This window comes from Panulirus ornatus, chromosome 57 (assembly GCF_036320965.1).
Source record: "Panulirus ornatus isolate Po-2019 chromosome 57, ASM3632096v1, whole genome shotgun sequence".
Lineage (NCBI taxonomy): Eukaryota > Metazoa > Arthropoda > Malacostraca > Decapoda > Palinuridae > Panulirus > Panulirus ornatus.
This window is the reverse complement of record NC_092280.1, coordinates 5,239,889-5,254,791: the sequence shown is the minus strand read 5'-3', so window position 1 is coordinate 5,254,791 and position 14,903 is coordinate 5,239,889. Positions and strand designations below refer to the sequence as shown.

Genomic DNA, 14,903 nt, shown 5'->3' with positions numbered 1-14,903 from the left:
CCCATACTACCTCAAACTTAATACGTTTGAATAGCAAGCCATTGGTAGTATGTTTCACCCTCGATGCTGACGTCAGCTCAGATCAGCATCCCAAAAAAAGATATTGCCTTGGGTAATGAAGAGGATCAGCCTCAGGTTGGCCTTCCCATCATGGTATGTCCCTCAGCTACATACACCCAGCTCGGCACACTCCATGACTCATCTACTATCAGTGGCTTGACATTCGCCTCCCTCTGCAGTGCCATTTTAGTCTACCAGTTTCTTCTTCACCGAGACATCTTTTAAGTGTTTCCCTGTATCACCAATATGCCAAAACAACAGATACCAAAGTTTTATTAGACTGCCTATGTAGCCACGCATAGACAAAAGGCAAAAATAAATTCTCAAAATGAAATATTGGGTTTGAGAGAGGAAAAACCCAAGTAGTACCTAGATAATGTTAGGTCACATAATAATGCCCTATTACCATGTTCCATATCCCGTTAAGAGGGCAAACTGGTTCACAGATTCACATTATAAGGATATTAATGGCGGTATCGTAACCAATGAGGTTAGGTGCTGCTGCTCCAGTGAATAGGCTCAAAATTGGGTAAAGTTGTTAAGTTTCAGTACCTCAAAGGGATACTTTTTCTGGAGCATCCAAGATTCCAGTTATGAAAAAACTTGTGTTCTGATGCCACCTCTCTAGGCTTTTATCTTATCTCAATTATGGTTAGCTATTGTCAAAGTAAAGTCTTTATAAGTAATTGTTAAATACTTTTGTCAGCCTTTTGACCAATGTTATACTGAAATACAGTGTATTATGTAACAAACAGTCAGCCTTTTGACAAATATACCAAAATACAGTTTTAAATAATCATACTGTCTTGTTTATCATGGAATGTATACATGCTGTAATGAAATTTCATCCATTACAATTTGCAAAGGCTTTTGGTAGTTTTATGAATAGACTTCTACACTGTACAGACAAAATACAAGGCAAGTACAAGCATTTGAAAGTGCTTTATTTTAGCAAAAATAATAAATATATTTACATAATTTACATTGGATACTACAGCTCCACTTTCACAACTTGCAGTTGATAGTTTATCCCAAGTTTTTAATGAAAGTTTTCAAATGTATGATTCTTAATTGCTTGCTATTTTCCTTAGCCGGATGGTTATGGCCTATTATTTCTTTCATCATTCCCTATCTTGCTGAGGAGCAAAAATTATGAACAAAAATTTACTGGAAAATTTATAAAATTTATTTGTATGGGAAGATGTGTAACAGTGTGCAGTAGACTATGAACATCATAAACTCATTTTTCTGATAAAACTCAAAAGTTGCTGTGAGCACTTTTGATCCTGCTGAACACATGGATAATGTGTGCCATCACACATGGCCTGAAAATATTTACACTAGTTAGATAAATGATTAATATATATATTGTATATTCTTATATGTACACAAAGTGGTCTTGAACCATACCTGCAGTCCTAGCAATAATGTCCACAGAGATTTCTAAGTTATCTTTCAGCCACTCTATCCATCGCTGTACTGCATACAGATCCTCACCATTTTGATACATCATGCACACATCAAAGGCACATGTGTCTGGAATGAAATGATTGTTCAATTCAGTACAGTGTCAAGCAGCACTTACACAAACCACTAAATCTACACTCCAAATTATTATTTCCAAACACACTGAAATACAGACATTATTGATATGTAGTCAAAATTCAAGCCAACCAATACTGTACAATACTGCAATGTATGCAAGCTGAACTTCCTGGAGAGATGGCTCTTCATTATGGCAAAAGTAGGATCAGTTTACCATGAAGTGAAATTAGCTAATCCTTCTTACCTGGCAGCTGTTTCCCTACCAAATGGGAAATGGCAAAAAAAAAATTACAAAATGACAAATGATATGTTTGAGTAGGCAATAAATACTAATGGATACTGATGACACCATTCTTGGAGATACAAAGAGACAGGTCACAGTCAGATGAAGCATCAAAGGCCACCTAATGAAAAGTGATGAAATAAACGCATGGCAATTCTGTGCCTTCTAGGCTAGATTTGAACTAAAGGCAGTCTCTACAGCTGAACAAAGAATGAAACACTTTCATAATGCTGGTATGGTGACCCTTCATGCTGAATGTTGATCAGCACTCAAGCTAGTTTAAAAAAGCAAGTTTCCCTAGATATCTATAATACGAGTGTCTCCATTAACAAATCTACTTTATGTGGAACTTAGCTTCTAATTTCGGTAGGAAAGCCACATTCCCTTACTTATATGAGTGAGGAGATGATTTTCACTTCCAACAGTAGGAAGAAGACCCTTCTCACATAGTTTGTAATATTGTTCCCACTCGTATTCCTTTGCTTTGCATGGGTTAGCCTGTCAAGTGTTAAATAAATTTCAATACTGTTATAGCAAAAAATATGAGTCTTTTACAATATACAGATATTTACAAGATTAAATATCACATTCAATGAATATCACTTTATGGTGATACTCTAGTGAGTCTACACATCATGATGTTACTAAATTTGTAACCCAGCTCTCAACTGGTCCTAAAAATGGTAATAATCTTCAAGTTATACTCACTGTAACCTCAGGGCAGTGATGGCATGTTATGTAACACCTCTGCTCTCTTTGAAGGTTTGTCTGTTAGATTCAAAATTGAATTAACTTTAGTGAATTTCAAGTTTACTACTTCAGATTATTTTGAATCTAATGTTTCATAAAAGTTAAAACCAAATCTAAAAATTTATGTATTTATTTGGGGCCTGGATGTGAAAAGGGAGCTGTGGTTGCGGGCATTATTGCATGACAGCTAGAGACTGAATGTGAATGAATGGGGCCTTTGTTGTCTTTTCCTAGCACTACCTCGCACATATGAGGGGGGAGGGGGATGTAATTCCATGTGTGGTGAGGTGGCGATGGGAATGAATAAAGGCAGACAGTGTGAATTGTGTGCATGGGTATATATGTATGTGTCTGTGTGTGTATATATATGTGTACATTGAGATGTATGGGTATGTATATTTGCATGTGTGGACGTGTATGTATATACATGTGTAGGGGGGTGGGTTGGGCCATTTCTTTCGTCCGTTTCCTTGCGCTACCTCGCAAATGCAGGAGACAGCGACAAAGCAAAATAAAAATAAAAAAAAATTTGGCAATTTAATCATTTACTGGTCCAGCACTCCATACTGTACTATAAAATACTTTATTCTCCAATGTAATGCATTTTTAGGATAGGCAATTCGAAACCATTAAAAGAAATTGTGTAAAAAGGGGGAAACGAGAGAGAGGGAAGACTGAGAATGAGATAGAAAGATGAAGTGAATGAGGCTTCGAGTTATTGGGGCCTTAACATGCAGGAGGGTACATGACTTGCACGGGATAAAGCAAACTGGAGGAAGATGGTTAATGGGGAGCAATGTACTGTCAAAAGGTTGAATCAGGTCATACAAAACAGCCAGTAGAAACCACAGAGAAAGGTCTGTGGTGCTTACCTGTTAATTAGGGTGTGTGATTTCAGAGTACCATATATGATGCTTTGTGGGGATTTGAGCAAATGAGGCATTTCTTTAACTGTTCTTGGTAGTGCCTCATTAAGCAGAAAAAAATTTATGAAAACATTTTATAATTACCGCAGGACCACTTTCTAAGAGATATGGTGTCAACCAAGATGTTTCTCCAGAAAGTCCTAGAAACCTATGTTGCACTACTCCCAATAGCTGAAAAATGTGGACTGTTAGAGTTTGAAATTCTTTGGCGAGATTATAGTCTTGTCAGAAAACTCTTTAAAAGAAGTCCATCATTTCCTTGGTATTGGCAGTAGTGTAACCTTGGGCAGCAGAAGCTTCTCGAAGGGTCCTGGGTAACACCAGGACCCTTTCTTGTTAAATATACGTACTTACAATCCATATGCAAGCCTCCTGACAAGTTCATATGGAATCTTGAAGCCAAGTAATGGCCATGTAAAGCACCATAATCCTATAAACTGGCATATGATGGAAAAATATTTTGCTTAAAGTAGGGACTAAACAATCAGAAGTATCTGTCATGTTAGATAACCAAATACTAACTTTGCAACTATTTTCAGTTTGAATTAGTTTCAAACAAATTCAATCACAAGCAACACTCCTACCAAATACATTGTACCTGTTGATTAGTTACATACCAGCCAAGAAGTTGGGAAGGCAAAGGGCCAGTATTGAAGTTGGTGGATACTGCCATTCCGGTTGGTGAAGTCATCAGCCTGATAGAAGTTGTAATGCCCACATAAACCATCAAGGCTGTCTGCATGGCTGGGGTGAGCCCATACATCCAAGCGGTGTGGGCACAGCATAATCTGAGAAGATGCCCAGGTGTGTGTATAGTCCATAACTATCAGATGAAGACAGTCAGTAAGCACATTATGTAGAGTCTCCACACTACTTAAACACCTTCTGGGTCAAGTTACAGCTAAATTAACCAATCATGAATTAACATGCACATCATAGGCTGTAGGTAGGTTGCTGGCAACTGGCAAGTAAATTGGTACCATCCTGATTTAAAAGAATTGTGGGGGAAGGGCTTAGAGGATGGAGTTGAAGAATATGTATCTTGCCTTCACACTCTACCTGTAATGCAGTAATAGCATCCAATATGCATGAAGTTTCAAGATTCAAAGCATTATAAACTGTACTGCCTTCCTTACCCTACCTCCCTATTCCCAGGAGTCCTTTCCATCCTTAACAGGGTTCCTGCAGCACTCGGAAAGCTGTCCATGTCCACTGGACAGGACAAAATATCATCACGTGATTGTGTGTATATGTAGGGAAAGGATCTTCACTGTCAGTTTCATCATGGGCATGTAAGGTCCTTAGATATGCTGAATCAGTGTTTGCAGTCCTGTAATGGTGTGAGATGCACAGAGTGTAGGCGAAAAAGTAACATTCAACGGTAATGTAGTTTCATATGGATGTAAGTCTGGTGGGGTTGTGTTTAAAACAGTTGGACGGTTGGTCGTTTAAAGCCTGTCAGTTAATATTAGCATGAAGTACCAGGAGAGAGAGTGCAGAATGGAAAAAGGTGAGAGCAAAGGACGTAAGGGGAGTGGGGGAGGCATGGGATGTATTTAGGGAAGCAGTGATGGCTTGCGCAAAAAATGCTTGTGGCATGAGAAACGTAGGTGGGCAGATTAGAAAGGGTAGCAAGTGGTGGGATGAAGTAAGATTATTAGTGGAAGAGAAGAGAGGCATTTCAATGAGTTTTGCAGGGAAATAGGGAAAATGACTTGGAGATGTATAAAAGAAAAGAGGCAGAAGGTCAAGAGAAAGGTGCAAGAGGTGATAAAGAAGGCAAATGGGAGCTGGGGATGAGAGTACCATTAAATTTTAGGGAGAATAAAAAAGATGTTTTGGAAAGAGGTAAATAAAGTACGTAAGACAAGAGAACAAACAGGAACATCGGTGAAGGGGGCTAATGGGGAGGTAATAAGTAGTGATGTGAAAAAGAGATGGAGTGAGTATTTTGAAGGTTTGTTGAATGTGTTAGATGATAGAGTGGCAAATATAGGGTGTTTTGGTCCAGGTGGTGTGAAAAGTGAGAGGGTCAGGGAATGAGAATGGTTTGGTAAACAAAGAAGAGGTAGTGAAAGCTGTGCAGAAGATGAAAGCTGGCAAGGCGGCAGGTTTGGATGATACTGCAGTGGAATTTATTAAAAAAGGGGGTGACTGTTGTTGACTGGTTGGTGAGGATATTTAATTTATGTATGGCTCATGGTGAAGTACCTGAGGATTGGTGGAAAGCATGCATAGTGCCATCGTACAAAGGCAAAGGGGATAAAGGAGACTGTTCAAATTACAGAGGTATAAGTTTGTTGAGTATTCCTGGGAAATTATATAGGATGGTATTGATTGAGAGGGTCAAGGCATGTACAGAGCATCAGATTGGGGAAGAACAGTGTGGTTTCAGAAGTGGTAGAAGACATGTGGATCAGGTGTTTGCTTTAAAGAATGTATGCAAGAAATACTTAGAAAAACAAATGGATTTGTATGTAGCATTGATGGATCTGGAGAAGGCATATGATAGAGATGCTCTGTGGAAGGTATCAAGATTGTATGGTGTGGGAGGTAAGTTGCTAGAAGCAGTGAAAAGTTTTTATCGAGGATGTAAGGCATGTTTACGAGTAGGAAGAGAAAGCGATTGGTTCCCAGTGAATGTCGGTTTGCGGCAGGGGTGCGTGATGTCTCCATGGTTGTTTAATTTGTTTATGGATGGGGCTGTTAGGGAGGCGAATGCAAGAGTTTTGGAGAAAGGGGCAAGTACGCAGTCTGTTGTGGATGTGAAGGCTTGGGAAGTAAGTCAGTTGTTTTTCGCTGGTGGCTGAGTTTGGTAAATCGTGTGAGAGAAGAAGGCTGAAAGTAAATGTGAATAAGAGCAAGGTTATTAGGTACAGTAGGGTTGAGGGGCAAGGCAACTGGGAGGCAAGTTTGAATGGAGAAAAACTGGAGGAAGTCAAGTGTCTTAGTTATCTGGGAGTGGATTTAACAGCGGATGGAACCATGGAAGCGGAAGCAAGTCACAGGGTGTGGGAGGGGGCGAAGGTTCTGGGAGCATTGAAGAATAAGTGGAACGGCGAGAACATTATCCCGGAAAGCAAAAATGGGTATGTTTGAAGGAATAGTGGCTCCATCAATGTTATATGATTGCGAAGCATGGGCTATAGATAGGGTTGTGCAGAGGAAGGTGGATGTGTTGGAAATGAGATGTTTGAGGACAAGATGTGGTGTGAGGTGGTTTGATCGAGTAAGTAATGAAAGGGTAAGAGACATGTGCAGGTAATAAAAAGTGTGTGGTTGAGAGAGCAGAAGAGGGTGTATTGAAATGGTTTGGTCACATGGAGAGAATCAGCGAGGAAAGATTGACAAAGAGGATATGTGTGTCAGAGGTAGAGGGAATAAGGAGAAGTGGGAGACCAAACTGGAGGTGGAAGGATGGAGTGAAAAATATTTTGAGCAATCGGAGGCTGAATATGCAGGAGGGTGAAAGGCGTGCAAGGAATAGAGTGAAGTGGAACAATGTGTTATACTTGGGTCGACGTGCTGTCAATGGATCGAACCAGGGCATGTGAAGTGTCAGGGGTAAACCATGGAAAGTTTTGTGGGGCCTGGATGTGGAAAGGCAGCTGTGGTTTCGGTGCATTACACATGACAGCTAGAGACTAAGTGTGAACGAATGTGGCCTTTGCTGTCCTTTCCTAGCACTACTTTGCGTACGTGTGGGGGAGGAGGGGGGAGCCATTTCATGTGTGACAGGGTGGCGACGGGAATTACTCAGGGCAGCAAGTATGAATATGTACATGTGTATATATGCATTTGTCTGTATATCTATGTATACATTGAAATGCATAGGTATGTATATGTGCATGTATGTATACACATATGTGGGTGGGTTGGGCCATTCTTTTGTCTGTTTCCTTGTGCTACCTCACTAATGCAGGAGACAGCGAAGAAGTATGAATAAATACATTTTTTGCTAGTGTTGCACTTCTTGTGGGTGGGATGAATCTGCGAATATAGGTTGTTGAAACAAGAAGCTGGTAGGCTTTTTAATTCTCTGTGGTTAGTGGTTAATTATCGTGTGGTTTGGAAATTAAAGGTCTAGGACTGTTGCACAGAAGTAAATGTTGAGCATACTGACTATTGAAAAAAAATATTGGTTTCAATGTGTAGGAGTCAAAGTTTATGGCTGCAGAGCATCCAATGACTGTCATAGGTATTTATATTTTGTGTGGTATGTAGCTCTTATATTTGCTTTTGCCTGAAACTAAAGGAACAGTCATGAAGCAGACAAAATCCACCATATGCAACACCAAAATGTTCAAGTTCTCGAGGTTCAAAATCCTCCTACACCTACCATTAGCTTGGAGGAACCCATGAGGAAAATGCATCCATTACTTCGCCATGCCAAAACTGGGTGTATGCCACTCTTAGAACTGACAGACTGGATTCCCACTGATGGGACATCATAGCTGTCCCCATTCACAATCAGCTAGAAATATGGTGTGGTTAGATAAGTGCCACCAAAATAGTTGAGGATACAGTATTTAGCCTGTTTCAATTAAATACTATGACTTATGGTCTGTGCTTTCAATACATCATTAAACATGCAAGTTAACAAAACATACCAAAAATCAAAATTAAAATTTAGTCAATTTATGATAAAGTTTACATTACTAACCAATCAAGTTTATACAGTAATGTGCATATACAAGCTTACATCAAATAATGCACCATTGGCAACAGAAATGACTGTATTGGGGTTATCCCTGAAGGTGGTATGAGCAAGGCATGAAGCCTGCCCATTGCATGGTTCAAAGTCACTGAAGATGCCAAAGTCTGGTTCATAGGTCCTATCACTCTGGGCAATAGAATAATTACAAAACCCATGCCAGTCATACTGATAGTTGTCGAAGGTGTAAACATGGGGGTCATCATGAAGGCTACAGCGTTTACCTGAAGTTAGGAAAACGAAGTTAATGCAATATTAATCCATCACCATTCCTCCAAATATAGTTTTCCAAAATTCACAATGCATCTCAAGGTGCTAGCAGTTAACTTACAGCAGTTGTCAATGGATCCACTTGGAGCCCAGCCTTCATTTGTGCAAGTCAAGGGAAGGCATTGTGCTTCCAACTCTGCTCCCTCTGGATAAAGCAGATTATCAAATTCACAGCCTAGAAAAAAGAACAATTGTAAATGAAAAAATTGAAATAATTTCTAGTGAACACTCGAACATCCACAATGATACCAATATATGAACTTATATGAATACTTCAATCCTTAAAGCCATTCCCTATCTTTCATAGCATCCTTCTTCAAAGTTCCAAAACTGCCCTGTAGTATGCATGAAAATTCCTTCCCTGTTTCATTCTATGCACTTTTTGCTAACTGCATCCTGTGGAACAGTTTTCCAGACTGTGTCAAGTGTTATCAAGTCCTAAGCATCTCAAAAAGGGATGGTAATGGAGAATTTTTCTCAAAGCATTTTGATCCTCTGTAGAGCCAAAATATCAAGTATGTGTCATACATGCTTCTCGATATAAGTTGGTGACATGTTCCTAGAAAATGGGTGCAAATCAAATTTGCCTAAATCACACAGACATCCATGGAAAAAGGAGTAACCAAGATACAACAAATAAATTATATACATTTTTTCGATTAGCAGTATCTGTTAACAAGCATATTGGAAATTTTGCAGTTAGTAGCCAATCTGCGCATTGTTTATAATATACTTACAGTTTTTGCTACCTGGCGGGCCAAGGAAGGATTGAACAATGCTACCATTTTGGCAGTGTACCTGCAGGCAGACTTCCGGTATTGTTAAAATTAAGTCCCCATGATTCACCACAAGTTCCTCATAATGACAACCTTCTGCTTGTGGCGAAAAGTGACCTGAAATATGATCTATTTTCAACAAATCATATATGAAGTACATTTAAAGATTATGCACGTCTTCTAAGCTTAAAAAATTTTGAGTTTTGAACAATTGTACACCATTTCTCACTAGCACAATGTCCTGTGGGCTTAGAGAAATTTTCCTAAGATCCACTGGCATTAGAAAGCAGTACGCTTACTCAGTAGATCCTTGCTGATCAATCAAACTTTAAAATTAGGATGACTAACCAACTACATTTTAGGTCATGAGAAATATAATACTACATTATTTTACAAACATAATTTGAAGAAGCCAATACAGCATTACTTCACAGGTACTGTAAATGAAGCCTATTTGTACAAGCTTGCACAAAGTTCTCTCGTCTTAGCAAGGTACCAACCATTAAGAAGAAAGGAACAGCCAGGGAAGCATGCAAGGACAGGGATCAGTGGAGACTTTTGCTGTAGCCACCCCATTAAAGGGAGTTCCCAGAGGGAACAGGCATCAGAAATAGATAGATAGATAAAGCAGCAGCCTTATTTGCACACATCCACTCTATCCTGTATCAAGTGATGAAACCAGAGCCCACTATCTAGAGCAAAGTCCCACACTTTATTCCATGGTTTACCTTGAATGCATCATATGCCTCAGTTCAGCCCAATGACAGCATACTGCTCCCTAAACACCATGTTAATCTACTTTATTCTATCTCATGCACATCTCTCATCCTGTGGCATGTTCAAGCTCCAATACCCGAAGGCCTCCTTCACCCTATCTTTCCAGCTCTTTGGTCTTGCCTCTTCCCTTCCTGACATGTAGACCCTGTGTAAATCTGACTTGGTTCATCCTCTATACAGGTTTTAATCATTTTAAAACATCCCAGTCAGATTTCTCATAGTATTACTATCATACCTCTCACTCAATGTCATTCCTTAAAGGATCAACCCTCTTACACCAAACTATCCAATGGCACTTCATTTTCAACATTTCCACCTTTCTTTTACACCTATGGCCCAAGACTTTCAGTCACACATTACTATTGGGACTATTAATCTATAGTTTTAATGTCTGCTCCCTTCAAGAACTCCCTTTAAGGGGGTGGTCATGGCAAAGAGTCTCCAGAACAAGGTGAGCTTTAGCACCACTTTATAGGCCACTGACAAAGGGTCACTTGTGTAGTATTTTCAGAGGCTCCTACTCAATTTCCCTACCAACCACATAACTAATGTTCCAACCTAATAATGATCCCACCTAATGTTCATACCTATTTCTTCTACCCTATGCTCTTTTTTAATGTTCCAACCTACTACCACTATTTATTGCCCCTACCATTTTGCCAAAAAGTACGGCTAGTGCATATTGCTCATTGCAAGGAAATCCTAGAGTTATAAAGAATGAGGTGTGAGAGTAATGTGGTATCAAGCATTATGTGCGACAAGGAAAGATTATATGTTAGAGGATTATTTACATCCAATCATGACCATCTTTGCCATGAAAGACAGTGACCTTTCATTCCATGCATTTCCCAGTGCATGCAAGACATCAGCCCCACTTTCCCTCTCAAGACTCTTTTTTACTGTATTTCGAGATTTTATGGTACAATAATCATTGCTAACCAGAAGATATTAATCAGAAAAACTTTTACTCTTATTTAACTAATTTCCCAAGATCCAGTCAATACTTACCACAAGGCCCATCAGCCACCTTGGTGATGCAAGGATCATCACAAGCAGCTTCATCCAGGTGGCACTGATTACTGTAAGTCTTTCCATCCCGGCCACACACTAGTTTATACTCCTCAGCACAGGGATCACCACAAAGTCGCTCTAAAACATTAAGATTGGTAACAAATAAAATGCATTCTATTCAGTTCATCCAGCAAATCAGCAAAGTAATTTTTTCCCCTCATCTACAATGAAAGAACATTCCACATAGGCATATCCAATCACTAATATTTACAACTAACCAGTTACTTATACAAGGAAAAATTTGCATTCCTAGCCATCTCCCTTTTCTGCATGGTAGTAAATATGAAGTTTCAATTTGTCTTAAATACTATTGCAAAATAACTATATTCATTGAATATTCTTAACAGTATTATTCTGCTGTTGAAGTGACAATTTAAATCTCATTCACTTCTTCCATACATGGATTAGATAATGGAATTTCACACATTCAAAGGAAAATAATGAAGCTTCAAACCCATATAGTAATAATCTTAACCTTTCTCTGTAGTCAAGTACCAGAACACTAACCACATGGCCCAATGAACCTCTTAGTAATGCAGGGGTTACTGCAAGCTGCATTTTCCAAGGTACACTCATTACCGTATGTCCTCCCATCGGTACCACACACAGGGTCGTAGTAACCGGGACAAATTCTAATGCATGGGTGATCTGAGGAAGGAAATGAATTTATTTAAAACTATTTTTTCAATGTCTTGGAGCTAGTTTCTTCAGCTAAACAGATGATTCCCTCCACATAAACCTGAGGAAAAAAAGTATTTGTGGGGAAGGAGACAGATTTTAGGTCACTGGTTAAGTATTGCTGAAATATGCTGCTGGTATGGAATCCTCGCTAGTAGAAAAAGGCTCAAAAATGCAAATCATCAAATACACTGACTTTACATCTCTTGCATAGCATGCCCATTTTATGATGTAAAATGGGAAAACTGCTCATTATCCATAACAATATAGCAGTACCAGCACAAATCTTATAAGCAAGTAGTTGTATGCTGACTAACTAATGAAATGGCTGCAAATAAATACTTCCTGTGATCTGCACAAAAACTTAAAAAGCATTCACCTGTGTGATGTTACAATAAAAAATAATGTTTTCTGGATCATTAACATTATTCCACCATTTATTACAGCCAACATTACATCATGGGATAATAGCAATGTCATAGTTATAGCATCTGCACTACCAGTTATATAAATGCTGAATATTTTTGTCTGCCTGAACACTAAAGAAACTTGAAGACAAACAGCATGACTGAAGTGTGGTTCCACAAGTGGTTCCACATCAGATAGATTGCCAGTTTGCTTGTTAAGGTTGATATATCTAAATGTTCCTGAAATTTTTTTTGTTAATGGTAGCTGTAACGACATTCAAAAGCATGCCTCAATTACACAACAAATATAAGATGGATAAATATGAACTTGGACATTTATGGACGAGTATAAATTATGGGAAGATCTAAAAATGAAAAGCCGAAAGAATTCCACCATGTAGCAATGCAATGAAAAAAGAAGGTATAATGGCTAATCCTTGCTAGACTGGTCTCCACATAAACTATGGGAGGAAAAAACTAGTTGCATGCCACTAGTCCATGTATTAACACCAATAAAGAAAGCTCATGAAAAAAAAAGAGGAACGAAAAATATCAGAAGGCAAGGCTAGCACTAAGCCATCACTGCACGCACATCTTGCCCAATGGTAATAAGCCGATAAAACACTGTCAATATTCATTTTTTTCATTCTTTAGTCTTTATAGACCACATGTATGGGGTTTAAACTATAATCTTTATTTGCAAGCAACATCCAGAGGTTATAATCATAAGAACATCCTATATCTTCTTATTTTTTTATTTTGCTTTGTCGCTGTCTCCCGAGTTTGCGAGGTAGCGCAAGGAAACAGACGAAAGAAATGGCCCAACCCACCCCCATACACAATATATATACATACACGTCCACACACGCAAATATACATACCTATACATTCAATGTACACATATATATACACACACAGACACATACATATATACCCATGCACACAATTCACACTGTCTGCCTTTATTCATTCCCATCGCCACCTCGCCACACATGGAATTACATCCCCCTCCCCCCTCATGTGTGCGAGGTAGCACTAGGAAAAGACAACAAAGGCCCCATTCATTCACACTCAGTCTCTAGCTGTCATGCAATAATGCCCGAAACCACAGCTCCCTTTCCACATCCAGGCCTCACACAACTTTCCATGGTTTACCTCAGACGCTTCACATGCCCCGATTTAATCCACTGATAGCACATCAACCCCGGTATACCACATCGATCCAATTCACTATTCCTTGCCCTCCTTTCACCCTCCTGCATGTTTAGGCCCTGATCACACAAAATCTTTTTCACTCCATCTTTCCACCTCCAATTTGGTCTCCCACTTCTCCTCGTTCCCTCCACCTCCGACACATATATCCTCTTGGTCAATCTTTCCTCACTCATTCTCTCCATGTGCCCAAACCATTTCAAAACACCCTCTTCTGCTCTCTCAACCACGCTCTTTTTATTTCCACACATCTCTCTTACCCTTACATTACTTACTCGATCAAACCACCTCACACCACACATTGTCCTCAAACATCTCATTTCCAGCACATCCACCCTCCTGCGCACAACTCTATCCATAGCCCACGCCTCGCAACCATACAACATTGTTGGAACCACTATTCCTTCAAACATACCCATTTTTGCTTTCCAAGATAATGTTCTCGACTTCCACACATTCTTCAAGGCTCCCAGGATTTTCGCCCCCTCCCCCACCCTATGATTCACTTCCACTTCCATGGTTCCATCCGCTGCCAGATCCACTCCCAGATATCTAAAACACTTTACTTCCTCCAGTTTTTCTCCATTCAAACTTACCTCCCAATTGACTTGACCCTCAACCCTACTGTACCTAATAACCTTGCTCTTATTCACATTTACTCTTAACTTTCTTCTTTCACACACTTTACCAAACTCAGTCACCAGCTTCTGCAGTTTCTCACATGAATCAGCCACCAGCGCTGTATCATCAGCGAACAACAACTGACTCACTTCCCAAGCTCTCTCATCCACAACAGACTTCATACTTGCCCCTCTTTCCAAAACTCTTGCATTAACCTCCCTAACAACCCCATCCATAAACAAATTAAACAACCATGGAGACATCACACACCCCTGCCGCAAACCTACATTCACTGAGAACCAATCACTTTCCTCTCTTCCTACACGTACACATGCCTTACATCCTCGATAAAAACTTTTCACTGCTTCTAACAACTTGCCTCCCACACCATATATTCTTAATACCTTCCACAGAGCATCTCTATCAACTCTATCATATCTTCTTATAAGCATATATATATATATACAAGCCAGAAGTTATGCAAAAGCAAATTGTAAGCAGCAGATCGATTATACAGCTGGTGAGAAGCCATTTAACTCATTTTGATCACAATTTATTGGTCACTTATCAATTAACACACGACAGGGAGGAGAAGGGAGGGGGTATTTCCTGTGTGGTAGGGAGGTGAAGGGAATGGATGAAGGCAGCAAGTATGAATATGTACACATGTATATGTCTATGTTTGAAGGAATAATGGTTCCGACAATGTTATATGGTTGTGAGGCATAAGCTATGGATAGGATTGTGTGGAGGAGGAAGGATGTGTTGGAAATGAGATGTTTGAGAACAATATATGGTGTGAAGTGGTTTGAT

The 14,903-nt window shown here is 39.4% G+C and overlaps 1 protein-coding gene across 6 annotated transcripts in view; it reads right to left on the bottom strand.

Moving 5' to 3' along the window:
• Nucleotides 1-983: 983 nt before the first annotated feature.
• The window catches only part of LOC139766121 (uncharacterized), a 74,762-nt gene continuing 60,842 nt past the window's right edge, over nucleotides 984-14,903 (bottom strand). For all 6 annotated transcript variants that reach the window (XM_071694338.1, XM_071694342.1, XM_071694341.1 and 3 more), the window contains 11 exons: nucleotides 11,680-11,820; nucleotides 11,110-11,250; nucleotides 9,286-9,441; nucleotides 8,610-8,723; nucleotides 8,267-8,502; nucleotides 7,904-8,038; nucleotides 4,182-4,352; nucleotides 2,597-2,656; nucleotides 2,278-2,386; nucleotides 1,471-1,596; nucleotides 984-1,385 (listed from right to left, as the gene is read on the bottom strand). In XM_071694338.1, coding sequence (XP_071550439.1) covers nucleotides 1,375-1,385; nucleotides 1,471-1,596; nucleotides 2,278-2,386; nucleotides 2,597-2,656; nucleotides 4,182-4,352; nucleotides 7,904-8,038; nucleotides 8,267-8,502; nucleotides 8,610-8,723; nucleotides 9,286-9,441; nucleotides 11,110-11,250; nucleotides 11,680-11,820 — 1,400 coding nt within the window. In that variant the 3' untranslated portion in view covers nucleotides 984-1,374. The remainder of the gene's footprint in view (nucleotides 1,386-1,470; nucleotides 1,597-2,277; nucleotides 2,387-2,596; nucleotides 2,657-4,181; nucleotides 4,353-7,903; nucleotides 8,039-8,266; nucleotides 8,503-8,609; nucleotides 8,724-9,285; nucleotides 9,442-11,109; nucleotides 11,251-11,679; nucleotides 11,821-14,903) is intronic.